Here is a 13,495-nt window from a genome sequence, read left to right as displayed (position 1 = left end):
AAGAGGTTTGGCAGTGTCCCATTAACTTCAGTTGATGAAGTCTTCATTGGTAGAATATATCTGGACATGAAGACACTATGTTAATGTACAATGTATAAATACAGCTGTAGATAATTTTTTTTTAGTTAATATGCATCTTTAAGTTAACAAGACTTTGAACACAGAACACCTAGATTGTATATAAATGCATGATTGTATATAAATGCATATACCAGAATGACTCATTTAGAAGGCCCTAGAATTACTAGAATTAAAGGTAACATGCTGTTAGTTAATATTTTATCTAAATTTCTCTTTCAGGGTGACACTAGTTCAATCCATTATTTGATGGTGCCACAGCCAGTGGGGAAGCTTATCTGCCCTGAAATTGAGGATTGCGTCACAATACTACAGAGTGTTGTTGAATTGGGTCGGTACTTGAGGGACAAAGTGAATACGCCAATGAAATATCCTTTACCTGAAGTTGTTGTAATCCATAAGGATCAGCAGATCCTGGATGATGTCCTACGTCTTGAACAGTACATCAAAGAAGAGTTGAATGTAAAGTCAGTTACAACTTCAACAGACAAGCAGAAGTATGGTGTTGCACTTAGAGCAGATATGAACTTCAAATTATTGGGTGCAAGGCTTAAGGGAGATGCCAAGAAGGTCCAGCAGAAAGTGGCAGAACTCACAGATGATGACATCCAAAAGATGCTGAATACAGGTTCCATTGAAATTTTGGGTCACACTATAGATGCCAGTGAATTAAATGTTAAGTATAGTTTCAGTGGAGAAAAAGCTGCAGAATTAGCATCAAAATATGAAGCACACTCCGATAATACTGTTCTTATTCTTTTGGACACAACTCCCTCACAGGAAATGTTAGATGAAGGGTTAGCTCGAGAAGTTGTCAACAGAGTTCAGAAGCTCAGAAAGAAAGCTAAACTAGTCCCCACAGATGAAGTAACTGTATGGTATGATGTTGATAATAAGAGTGCAGAGTTGGCACGTATTTTGTCTTCTCATTTAGAGTATATAGAGACTTCGACAAAAACTCCATGTAGACCCCTTTCGCAGAAGGACAGTTCATCCGTACTAATTGAAGAAGTAGCAAAAATCAAGGAGGAATCATTAAAGTTGATAATAACACAGGGCTTATGTGCTGGATGGTCTACTACAGCATCAATTGTGGACAGTCCTGGTGGTACTGAGGGAGTGTCTTGCCCATGGGTCAATATTATATTGGATGGGGCGCCAAGGTTTTGTACAAATAGTTGTAGTGGCACGTTACTCTTAGAAAATCCCTTAGGAGCACGTGTCATGACTAGTTGCAAGCAGCTTATAGAAGAGGCTCATTCTATCTGGGGATTCCCTGTTAAGAATGCTAAATTATATGTATCAAGAAGAGAAATTGATGAGAAAACGTCTGTGGCCACCCTTGCAGGGAAAACAGTGGTCATAACTTACGTCCAGAATAAAGTTCCAGTTGCAACATCTGCCATCAAGCCTTATAGCAAGTAGGTGTGATAATAAATTTTTGTTTTTTATCTCTCTCTAATTTACCAGTAGGGTTCGTTTTCAGTCAACCTTCATATACTGCATAGTGATCTTGGAAATAATTTCAACTGTTAGAATCTTACCTGATGTTGGTGACAACATATATTAGGGTGGGTCCACACTTCAGTAAAACTATTCGTAATATACATTAACTTCTCATGCACACATCACAAACAGGTCAAATAACAAGTCAGCAACTTAATAGTTTTCCTAACCAGTGCTTTATACAGTTATCCAGCATTGTCCCAAAATTCGTTCTGTACTTACAATTGTTGATTTGTTTTCAACCTGTTAGTGATATGAAAGGAGTAATTTTCCGATGTTTGCATTTATGCCACTTTTAAATATGTGGCTGCACTCTTAAGCTTACAAGCTTGTCCAGCTGAGTATTCTTAGTCTTGAGTATTTTAAAAGATGAATGGAAACTAATTACAAAGACTAATTCATGGGACAGCATATGTGTGAACACTTTTTTGCAATAGAATATTTAGTAACTTTATTAGGGCATTTTTAACCCAGTCATGTGAGAATGCTGTCTTGACATCCCATAGCTTCAGCATAGAATATTTATATTTTGTGTTGAAGCTCTGTATTGGGCAAGAATGCTTTCAAACTAAGGAAATCTCTTTTCATCTGTTTTAATTTAAATGCCTCAAGTCTCTCTCTCTAATATTAATGAAATATTTCAAATTTGATCTTAAATTTTACTTCAACTTCCACATTACTGTCTTGATTATAAAGAAGAGGTACTGTTACTGGATTGGAGGTCATCATTTTCAAAGCCATTAATGGGAGCTGTGGTGATCTTGTCAGCCACCCAATAAGGTTTGAATGGTCCTATTGACATAGTAGGGGTGGGACTAGCCTTCAGAACTGGATCATGGATTCCATGGATGGGCTGGTTTTAGGGGACAGGACTCTCAGCATTTTGTCCAACTTTTCTACCAAGATGATAAGAGAGGGGATGATTGTTTTCATGTAATGTTCTCAGTCTCAAGTGAGTTTTGGCCTACACTTAAACCACCCTAGTCATATTTAGTGCCATCCCTTTTAAGTAGGGTAAGAAGTGGAAATTTGGCAGTCAGTTCTTACTGGCATCATTGGTTGAGGAATGAGTTCTTTGGAAGAATGTGTTTTTCTTAACTTTCAGTCAGTTGTCTTTTTCATAGGTATCACATGAATAGCCCCCTTTCCCCCAAAGATTTTAAATAGCTTTGGACCTTTAAACAATCCCTCAACACTGTTGATGACCCATGGTGCTAATATAAAAGTTGGTATGGGCTCCTTATTCCAAAGTAACTTGAATCTCCAGCCGGCTAATGAAGAATAAGAGGAATTCATTTCTGGCGATAGAAATTCATTTCTCGCTACAATGCGGTTCGGATTCCACAATAAGCTGTAGGTCCCGTTGCTAGGTAACCAGTCAGTTCTTAGCCACGTAAAATAAATCAAATCCTTCGGCCACCCCTAGGAGAGTTGTTAATCAGCTCAGTGGTTTGGTTAAACTAAGATATACTTAACTACAAAGTAACTTAGTCTTATATAAGACTAGACCCTATCAAAATCCAAAAAGGAATCGGAAGATACATAAGATGACAGACCCAATCTTGACCCACTTTTACTCCCTCTTTGGGACTCAAAATTGGTCAAGATTTCTAGTGGTTAAAATGGGCTAAAGAATATTATGCATAAGACTAGAAAATTTCAACTAGCATAATGTCCATCAAAACATGTCATTTAGGCAAACAAGCAAAAATGAGTGGTTGGTAGTAACCATCTACATATAGCAATCACATAATTACTTAATTAAAAAAAATTGATAATTTATATGTCACACTTACCAAACATGACTTGAACACATTCAAGTAACTATAGTTGTACCGAGATATTTAGATGAATTTGAGTCAGTTAACAAAAGTGTGTTCGATTCCATGAAAAAAAGGCACAACAGTATACAAGAACTAGAAATCTGCAGTATTTTTAAGTGAAAATGTCGCAGGCATATTATTTTAGATAGCAATATTAAAGTTTGACGGATAATAACCACAATGAAAATAAAATTCCTTGGACAAAAAAGAATTATCACCCTGTGTACCCAAACCTCTCCAATAAAAAAAAATGCTAAAATGTTGTCACACTACAAAAAGTGCCACAAAAACCTTCTGTGTGCTTACTGTTGATTGGATGACCAAAAAATTACATGGAATTGTAGTGCACCAAAATGCATAAACTATGGTCAGGATTATCATGCAAGGTGTAAGTAATGTAAATATATGTACAGTACAAAATTAAAACTACTAAAGGGAGAACAGGAATTACCATAAAAGAAGCTAAACAGGTTTCAAATTTTACATAGAAAGACCAAAGCTGTTATGTTCTATAGATATTAGATGGGAAAATAATTGAAATAGAAATAAAAACAAAAAGCCAAATAATGGATGTTAGCCAGTATACAATATTCGAGGGTTTAATCTTTGATACCCACTGGAGCTGGAAAACATAAGGCCAAAAGTAAAAAGTGTTAAAGATGATAAAAAGTCACATACAACTTGGAAAGCTGAAAGCTCAACCCTAATGTAAATATCCTCTGCAACTCTACAGTATATCTAGTTTAGACTCTGGAAGCAGACTGTGCATTATGAAAAGCATAGATGTAATCCACAATGAAGCTGCACTGGAGTATTTAAGTCCTCCCAAAATAAATCTGTACACATTGAAAGTGGTGAACCTCTTCTCTCTCTCTCGCTACCAAGACTAAGTAACAAGACTAAGTAACCATAAGATGTGCACTCAATTCAGGCAAGTGATTTGCCACAAAGAGCTTTATAATCTGAGACATTTTACAGTTAATCTTTCACTACCATTCCCTGTCCTGGCTAAAAGAATATTCAGATCAGTAAATGTGAAAATAACACTACATCAGTACAGTAAACCCCCCGTATTTGTGGGGGATGCGTACCACACCCCCCACGAATAGTTAAAATCCGCGAATACTTAAAACCCCTCTAGAAACAATTAGAATTGCCTATTTTGATTGTTTAAACACAAGAAAAACCCCCAAAAAATGCTTATACCCGAGTATTTTATTAGTTTTATCACAAAAAGTGCATTTAGTCATGAAAATATGAAAATACAGTAATTAGTGAATATTTCTCAGTGAAAAATACTGCGATTGGGCGAATTTTCTGCGAATAATGGGTAGATACGTTCCACAGAGAAATCCGAGAATGCGTGAGTCCGCAAATCGTGAGAACGCGAATATGGTGTTTTACTGTATTAGAACTTCCCTTCCTTGCATTATGCCCAAAATTTGTCTGTACACTCTTGCGTTATCTGTTATATGTCTCTGATTATCATACTTTAGCATAAAATAGAACAGATATTTAAAAAGAGCATATGAGATATAAAGGTCCAAATTTAACTTTGTTGGAGGATGTGTTGCAGTATTGTGTGGTGAAACATCCAGTTTTCTTTACCCAATAAAGCATCTGTTCTCATAGCAAACTTGTCTGCCATATGGGCAGCAGTTACGATTGTTAAAAATGGTACCACAAAAATTTTTAATTTTCAATAACTAGAAGTGCTTTAGAACCCCTTCAGAATTATTTTGTTGAAAGTCCTTTGTTCAATAAATTTTAGTTTTCATTCTAAAAATTATATCAACAAAAGTTTTCATTCCACAAGTTATATGAAACTGGTATAAATGTTAAAGAATTCTGGCTCCTGGCCCATGTAAGCATTTGAGAAAATGAGGATGATGATAAAGCAGCCAAAACTGTGGTCACTATGACCAGATTGAATATGCTTGTTCTTGTCAGTGATAACACCTCACTCATCATTCTTTTTGGTCTTGTTGAGGCAGCTCATAATAGATAACACATTTCCCTTGTCATTTTATAAAGAGCATTTGTCTGTATTCTAGTGACAAAGGGCAAAATTTTATTTCCAACATACAGGATAATCTCAGGACAAGGGCTAGACAGTCTGTCACCTTCAGTAACCATCAAAATACTATAGAAGGGGAAGGGAAGAGGTTTCTCTTGACAATGAAGCAGTGCAGAGGCTTTCATTTGGAAATCATGATGATAGTAGACTGGAACTATCAGATAGTGACAGTATTGAATATGATGTTTATTATATCATAGTTGTAGGCAAACCTACCTTAGATAATAATTTGACTTCAGGTTTTATGAGAAATGATCATGAATCAGAGGAAGTGAGAGAAGAGGAAGCAGATTTGTCAGGCACCAGATGTGGTGTATGTAAACAGAAAACATGATAAAATTTGCAAATGGAAGACCATTGAAGATTCATTTTGTAAAACAATTGGTGCTGTGAAACTTTAATGGAGATAATAAAATTCACAATTTCTACAGAATGCCAAGTCTATTTTTTACTTGTGAAGTTTTTTCCAGATTAAATGTTTGGCCAAGAGGAAGCGTTCAAAGTTTGTAGTAAAGATTTTCATACTGAATAACGAAAATGGTGTTACTGTACTCCATGCTTTGAAAGGTATCACACTGAAATGAATCGCCAATAAAAGCTGAATAATTACATATTTGCATATTTTATCAATGTTATAAAACTTTTGATAACATAATAGTACAGTGTAATATTATAAAAGTAATGAAAATAACAAGAGTCAAAGTACAAAGATATTAGGGAGAAAATTAGTTATTACATGATTAGCAGGACACTAATCTTGTCACTAGTGGCAATTATAGGCTTGCAGCAAAAGGGTTAATAAGAGCTAATGTAAATGATAAAGAACGAGCCCTTTATGCCAGCTGTACGAGAGGAAAATCTTAATGGTTAGTTAACTCATTATTTACAATAATATTTGGTAGTTTTTATAATTTTATTTTATAACTGCATCATTTAATTTTCCCTTTTCAGGTATGTCAATATAGAAAGCTGTTATAAGAAAGCTTGTGTTCTTTTGGAGAATCCTTGTGGAGATGGTATTATGTCATCAGAAATGTTCCAGAAAGTTGTTCAGCGAGTGTTAAATTTTACATCCGTGCCGATGCTGTTTACAGATGTTAACAGAAAGAAATCTCTTCAGATAAATGGTGGTAGTCTAACAAAGTTACATGGGTGCACCTTGTATGCCTAGGCTTTTTCTCTGTCAGTGGCCAATTACAATATTGTGATTACTGGTAAAAATATATATATATATTTCTACATCATGTATCTTGAACTTAAACTTCATCAGACTCATACATAATTATAAATATGTATACAGTATAATATAAAGTTTTCCTGCACTCATCAGTGGTTATCATGTAATGTGTTGAAATTGCTTTTGAGTTTTTAATGTAGTTGACAACTGATCATCAAGCCAGAACTGTTTGCAATACAGACAGTGAGATCATGTCTTATTATAAGATGCACAACCGATCATAAAGCCAGAACTGTTTGCAATACAGATGCTGAAGTCATCTCAAGTTCAGATGTGTGGAGAGTATTTTGGGAAGATGAGGAGTGATGTTATTGTCAAGTGAGTACAAGTTGAAGTCTGCAAGTCAGTGAAGCATATTAAAATTTTGATTCTTAGTTTCCTTGGGCATAATACATTAGATAGAGACTTCCCACCAGTAAGGATGATTTTAATAAAGTCCCGATAGTGACAATTTTTTTCATGTTTTATGAAAACATTCAAATTATTTTCTGCATTTTTAATTTTTCATTTAATTCCTGCTGAGTAGGTTTATTGAAATTTATTACACTCATCTATTACAAAACTAATAATTTTAGTTATTAAGGGGTTAAATTGTTTCTAAAGGTTTCAGTTTGTAATTGCAATAATTTTTGTAATGGATCATCTTGTTCCCACTCAACAGAGTTGTCAAATGTTTGTTACTTTCTTCTCTTTTACCTCAGCTAATTGTGGTGTGTTTGAAAATTAACTGGAAACTTATACATCCAATTCAAAATAAGGCGGCAAGTATTTGATGTTTCTTAAATTATGAATTTTTCCTAGTATGGTGACTATTTTTCTTCAATTTACAGTTTCGTGCTATACATCTGGGAATCTGTTTAGATGTTCACATTTCTAGTTTGTATCCATTCCACATTAAAATATTCATCATCATGTTTCTGTTTAGAAGGTCAGGACTTCTGTAAGTGGTAGAAATAACCTTGGACCATTGTCATGAAAAATTTGGTGCAAATGTATAATTTAGTTCATGCTGCTACCTATTTAGGGAAAACAGGAAAGCTAATTTGGTAGTTGAAAAGATAAGATCAAGGTAACTTAAATCTGTAAGATTACTATGTATAAAATCCTTAGCCAGTAAGGGCAGCAATTTGCATTATGGCATTTTCACATATACCAAATAACATAATTTCACATATACCAAATAACATAATTTAATAACTATTTGCTGAAGTTGTGAGGTGGCTTTAGAAAATTTATTAAATGATCTTGTAGTTTAGAAAGCATTGTACATTCAGGCTAAGAAATAACCATTTATTTTTATGCTTTTACCAATCTGTTGTGTCCAGGATGAAAATTGAGCATATAAATTTTTGTTATGTGATATTATTCGGTCTGAAACTAGTGCCTTTACTGTAACTGAAGATTTTTTTCAGTTTTGTGAAAATTTTTAACGTCTTGGTTTTATTGAAGAGAATTTATTCCTGTTTGAGTTTGGGGCATAAACTAATAATTTTAGTTATTAATTACCAGTTTTCATTGATGTAATGGAATAGGGATACTACTGCCTGGTACATAAAGTTTTGTGTTAATTTTTTTAAATATACAGATTTTTCACTGTGATAGTCATAAGCAATAACATAATTTTGCTTTAATTTTTTATATCTTTTTATATTTTTATGAGCATTTTACAGGTGTTCATGTGCTGCAATACTGATTTATGTTTTATTAACAAGTCAGATAGATGGTGTAAAATTAAAAAAAAAAAGAATAGCATTATTCACTCTAGAATCAAAAGAGAATAACAACTTCAAACTTCTTGTTGATCATAGAACAGGTTTTTGTTAAACTATGATTAAGAACCTGCTTCACTTCATTGAAAATGGCAGCCTAAAATATTTTTCCATAAAATATGATAGAAGTTTATATTTTATTCTAGTGAGTGGCTAGAGAAGAAAATTATAAATTCCAGAATGTTAGAAAAAAGTTGGTGGATGTGTAAAAAATCCATTACAGGGGTTTGAAACTGAAAGCAAAGTATGGTCTGATGCCCATATAGCATCAATACAAAAACACACATCACATTTTTATCAGTTAGCATTTCTCTAGTTTTGTTTAAGCATTCATTACTTGATGCAGAAATCAATTTTACCATAGTTTTAAATTCTCTTTGTAGCATGGCTGTTGCCTAACTTGTAAGAAAGGCATCGTACTTGTAGTAAATTGGTTATTTTCAATAAATGTATTCTTTTCCAAGAAATGTCTTTATAGGCTTTGTGATGTTAATGTTAGCTGGTTGGGTTACATGATTACCCTTCAGCAGGGGCCAGGATGGTCACGTTGTGGTTAAGGGGGATGAACGGGGAACACCGACCATGACTGGCAAAACCAGTTTAAAATGAAACATAGGCCAATCATAGAGGTTGTCACTTCTCCATGAACTTATACAGTAATCTGTTTTCTGTCCTCTACCTCTCTCCATAAGGGGTATTGTAATCCAGTCGTAAAATTTCCCGTTTTGTGCTGTCCTTTTGAAATCTCTTCAGTTAACCAGTAGCCACATCTTAAAATTAGTCTACCATTTCCTTGACTGTTTGTTCTTTCTTTGTAAAGGCCCATGAATTGTAAGCAAAATCAATTTTATCAGGGAGCATCTAACAACAGACTATCAAGAGTTGTAATTTCCTTTCGCACTTACTAACTTAACACCATCGAATTCATAATATTTGTAAATTGTCTTTTCTTTTTTCTCAAGGAAAACGGGAATTCCAGATTCCTGCACAGTCCTTTCGCCTTCCTTGCACATGATAAACTTTCATTCTGGATGACTTAGTTGCTTCAACAGTTCTTTGACAGCATTGTTCGAGCCATGAATTACAGATTAATTTTATTTTTCTCTGAAATATTGATGTACATTATGAATCACTTCGTGGACTTGAGCGTTTAAAAGGTGTTGTGGAGGGCCTTCTATTATGGACAATTCAGGAATGGTACACCTTGACTGAAGAGCTTAAATACCTGACTGTTCTTTGACATGACAGACAGATGCGGCTACAATATTTCACCATGTTTACAATACTTCACCATGTTTAGTGAAGGCAAACAAATGACATTACGGAGATGTGACAACATCTCTAACTGGCACTGTATTTAAATTTCAAATTAGTTTTACGATAGTCACTTTTCTTTCGGCCATCATCTTGTGAAGACCTACTGTGCTGCACTCTTGATAGGTTGAACATGTGTTTTTATTGTCAAGTTTTTTATTTTTGAGGGATAGTGTTTTGCACTCCCCCCATTTTTATTGTATGAACACTAATCTTCCTTTTAATTTCAGCAGTGTTGCTGTTTTAGGGTACATGATTATTGTGCTGTTGGAAGGCAATCAGTAGAAGTAGTACCTTGCAAATCGTAGCTTACCTTGTCCCCTTCACTGCCAAAGTCTTTCCAACTCTTTCCCTAATAACACCCCTTCCAAGAAGAGACGGGTGGAGGGTTGTTTAATGGGAGGTCAGGATCACACCCCTACTCTTACTATGTCATCTGTGAGGTCTGTTGTTACTGCAACCCTTTTGATTTTGTCTGCTGTTGCTCTAACACTTGCAATGTTACCTTCTGTTTGGCACATGCAAATTGCACCATGCATGCTAAGACAAAAGGGTAGGCTTCCACTCTCCTTGCCCCCTAGGGGGTAAAGAGGAGGAACCAGTGCTACCTTCTTACTCAGTGCATGCATGCATGCACTTTGGAGTGTGCCAGTACTGGGCTCTCTCTTTGAGGGATATCTCTTTTAAGGTGCTCCTCCTGTGCCTCTTTAGAGACACATTTAACAGAACCTGTGCAACTGCAATTATCTTGAAACAAACCTAGGTGTACATTCTGTTCTGGGATTGTGTGCATACCAGAGGTGCTTTGAGTGTACAATCTTGTGTGAACCTGGTCTACAAACAAGTGTGCAAGTAACTCTTCCTAATGTGCTTCACTAAAGTGCACCTGGTGGAAACAACCCTGCCTATCTGCTAGGCATGTGCTTGATCATCAGACCATGCTCCTGCCAAAGGTGGGTAGGTTCAGGTTGCATACCTATTGGGATACACCAGTGTGCATGCATGCATCTGTTCACCTGTAGAATGTTGCCAATGGCCAACATTCAGTGGAATGAGAAAGGTATGCAAATGCTCATGGCATAAAAAACAATCTCATTTCTGTACCTGCCACAGGAAGTTGAAAGTGAATGTTTCCAACCTTGTGCAAGGCCTCTTTTCCATGACAGTCGTAAAAATATGGTAGCGAGTTAAATCATGTTCTGTCTAATATTTGTTGTGCTGTATTTTACAATTAAAACTCATTTAATAGATTAGAAGTAGCAACAATCCCCTGAGTATATTAAATTATGGACAAATAAATTATATATGAGGTGTACTGTGATGGGAAGATGTATTTCCTTTTAGCAAGTTATATATGTAATAATTCTAATATTTTTTGTACTTTGAAAAATTACAACTGCAGCTCGCAATTTATTGTAAAAGGTAAGAACTGCAACCAGCAACAATCCTTGAGTATATATATATGGACAAATATATACGAGATGTCTTGGGGAGATGTAGTACATTCCCCAATGAAATCTCAAGGGAGACTATTCTCCCTCTATCCTGAGCTGAAGTGTGTGTTGCCATATATACAGGCAGTCCTCGGTTATCGGCATGGGTTCTGTTCTGGGGATGTGATGATAACCAAAAATCGCCACTAACTGAAAATCGGCGATTTCCGGCGTTTTTTCAGCACAAAAAGTGCCGATTTTTGGTTATCGGTGCCTCTGTTAGGTATGTATTGGCGCCAATAAGCAGAAATCGGCGATTTTTGGCACCGAAAAATGCCGATTTTCGTTGCTAGACAAGTGCCATAAAACTGGATCGCCATTAACCGAGCCCGCTGTTAACCAAGGGACTGCCTGTAGTCATTCATGTCCTATTCAATTGATGTGAACATTTTCCTGCAAAATTCCTTCAAATATCATGGCTCGAAATAATGATTATCACATGATGTGTTCCACCACTCCTCTTATGCCATTATTGTGCATCATAGGATGTGTGCACCACAAAAAGGGTTAAAGATTGGTAGTGAAACACATTTTCAGAGAGTTCTCCCAGGTGTGGAGAGAGTACAATGACCTTATAACCCTATTCTTTGTGCATGTGCACTGACTCTTCTCTGTAGGCAGTTGCAGTTGAGTTGACACCACCTCTCTTCAGTGTGAATACAGTTGTCAGATTAAATGGATGTAGGGGTGCCAGTGGTATGCAACAGACCTCCTTTGATAGTATTTTCAGTTGCTGGGAGGACCTGTTCTTATGCAATCATGTCACACCCCAATCAGGCTGATATTTGGCAATACAGTACAGCACCTTATATTGCCCATGCTTTCCCTGAAGCATTTGCAGCAGTCATACCTAATGTCAATGTGTATGCATACTTTGTGTGCTAACATACTGATTTTCTATGGTATTACGCTCACATGAGAGGTTCTAGTTGGATGACATGGACTTGTGTGCTAGTGCATACAAACTTTTTTGTAGCAGTGAGTTTGGTTTTGATCAACAGTGCGGAATTAAAGGATTTTCTGCCACAATTTCAAAAGGTTATGTGTTAACCTAATAATGTTCTTGTGAGAAAATCTACAAGATAGTGAGAATACCTTGTAGTTGTTTATTTCAGTGATCAGCACCAACTTTGCCAATCGTTTATGTTCACTATCCTAAGAGAACTCAAGGCTACTGATTTGTTAGCTTCTTTGTGAAGAATCTATCCCTTACAGGAATCTATACTTCTGGAGGGCTTTGCCTCGTTTCAGAATCTCTTCAGTAGTGTTGGTAAACAGATTGTTAGGATTTTGAAGTAACTACAGCTGTCCTGAAGGGTCAAGTTAGGAAGCAAAGCATTTGTACTGATTGGTGTAGTTGCATCTGTTTGCGGTTTTCTGTGATCTTATCTGCAGATCAAAGGGTTTCCCATAATCCAGCAATCAGGCAGACCACTTTCTTTTGACTGTGGAAGATGCTGCTAATTTCTGCCACAACAGCAATCACAGCCTGGTTCTTGTACTAAAGGGCATTATGACTCAAACCAGGGGCAGGGAGGAATTGCAGACTTTCTTTACTCCTCCCCATTGTCACAATTGAACACTACCATTCTCGTTATCTTTGCCTTGGAAAAAAGAAAATTCCTTGGGATTGGATCAGTATGGGGTTCCACATTCTTTTGGAAGTAACTCAGTCAATGGTGAAAAGGAAATTGGGAGTCTTGAGTCTCTAATCCACTACTTGATGTATTATTAAACACTTAACAGCAGCAAAATGATCTGTAGCTAAACCTTAAGGTTACTGGGTTGAGAAGAATCCATCTTCCCCAAACCTAGACTGGTATCCCAGTCTATTGCATAGAGTTAAGGAGGGAAAGTTACCTAGCTCTTCCACCCTCCTCCAGCTCCAGCTAGGTAGGAGGGAAGGGGCCAGTATAAAGATCCCATTCAACGGACACCACAATTAGAGGGTTGCTTACTTTGCCTTTGGCAAAAAGCAGAGACAAGGAATGGAGTACTGGATGCTTCAGGTTTCTGGGCAAACAGTAGTAGTTTCAAGACAACTGTCCTTCCCTCAAACATTGATACTGTCCTGTCTGCCCTTTCAAATTCTCCAAAATTTCTCAAGTCTGCTGCCAGAGTTCAAAGAGGTGATAAAGAATGGTGCTAGAAATCGTGGAGGACCCATCTCTCAAGTATCTTCACAGGCATCTCTTTAA

The 13,495-nt window shown here is 36.2% G+C and overlaps 1 protein-coding gene across 4 annotated transcripts in view; it reads left to right on the top strand.

The window, feature by feature from the left end:
• The window catches only part of IleRS (Isoleucyl-tRNA synthetase), a 173,882-nt gene extending 164,944 nt beyond the window's left edge, over positions 1 to 8,938 (top strand). For all 4 annotated transcript variants that reach the window (XM_067106897.1, XM_067106896.1, XM_067106895.1 and 1 more), the window contains 2 exons: positions 301 to 1,499; positions 6,436 to 8,938. In XM_067106897.1, coding sequence (XP_066962998.1) covers positions 301 to 1,499; positions 6,436 to 6,655 — 1,419 coding nt within the window. In that variant the 3' untranslated portion in view covers positions 6,656 to 8,938. The remainder of the gene's footprint in view (positions 1 to 300; positions 1,500 to 6,435) is intronic.
• The last annotated feature ends 4,557 nt before the right edge of the window (positions 8,939 to 13,495 follow it).

The sequence above is a fragment of the Macrobrachium rosenbergii genome, chromosome 7 (genome assembly GCF_040412425.1).
Source record: "Macrobrachium rosenbergii isolate ZJJX-2024 chromosome 7, ASM4041242v1, whole genome shotgun sequence".
Taxonomy (NCBI): domain Eukaryota; kingdom Metazoa; phylum Arthropoda; class Malacostraca; order Decapoda; family Palaemonidae; genus Macrobrachium; species Macrobrachium rosenbergii.
This window is presented reverse-complemented; position numbering and strand designations above follow the sequence as displayed.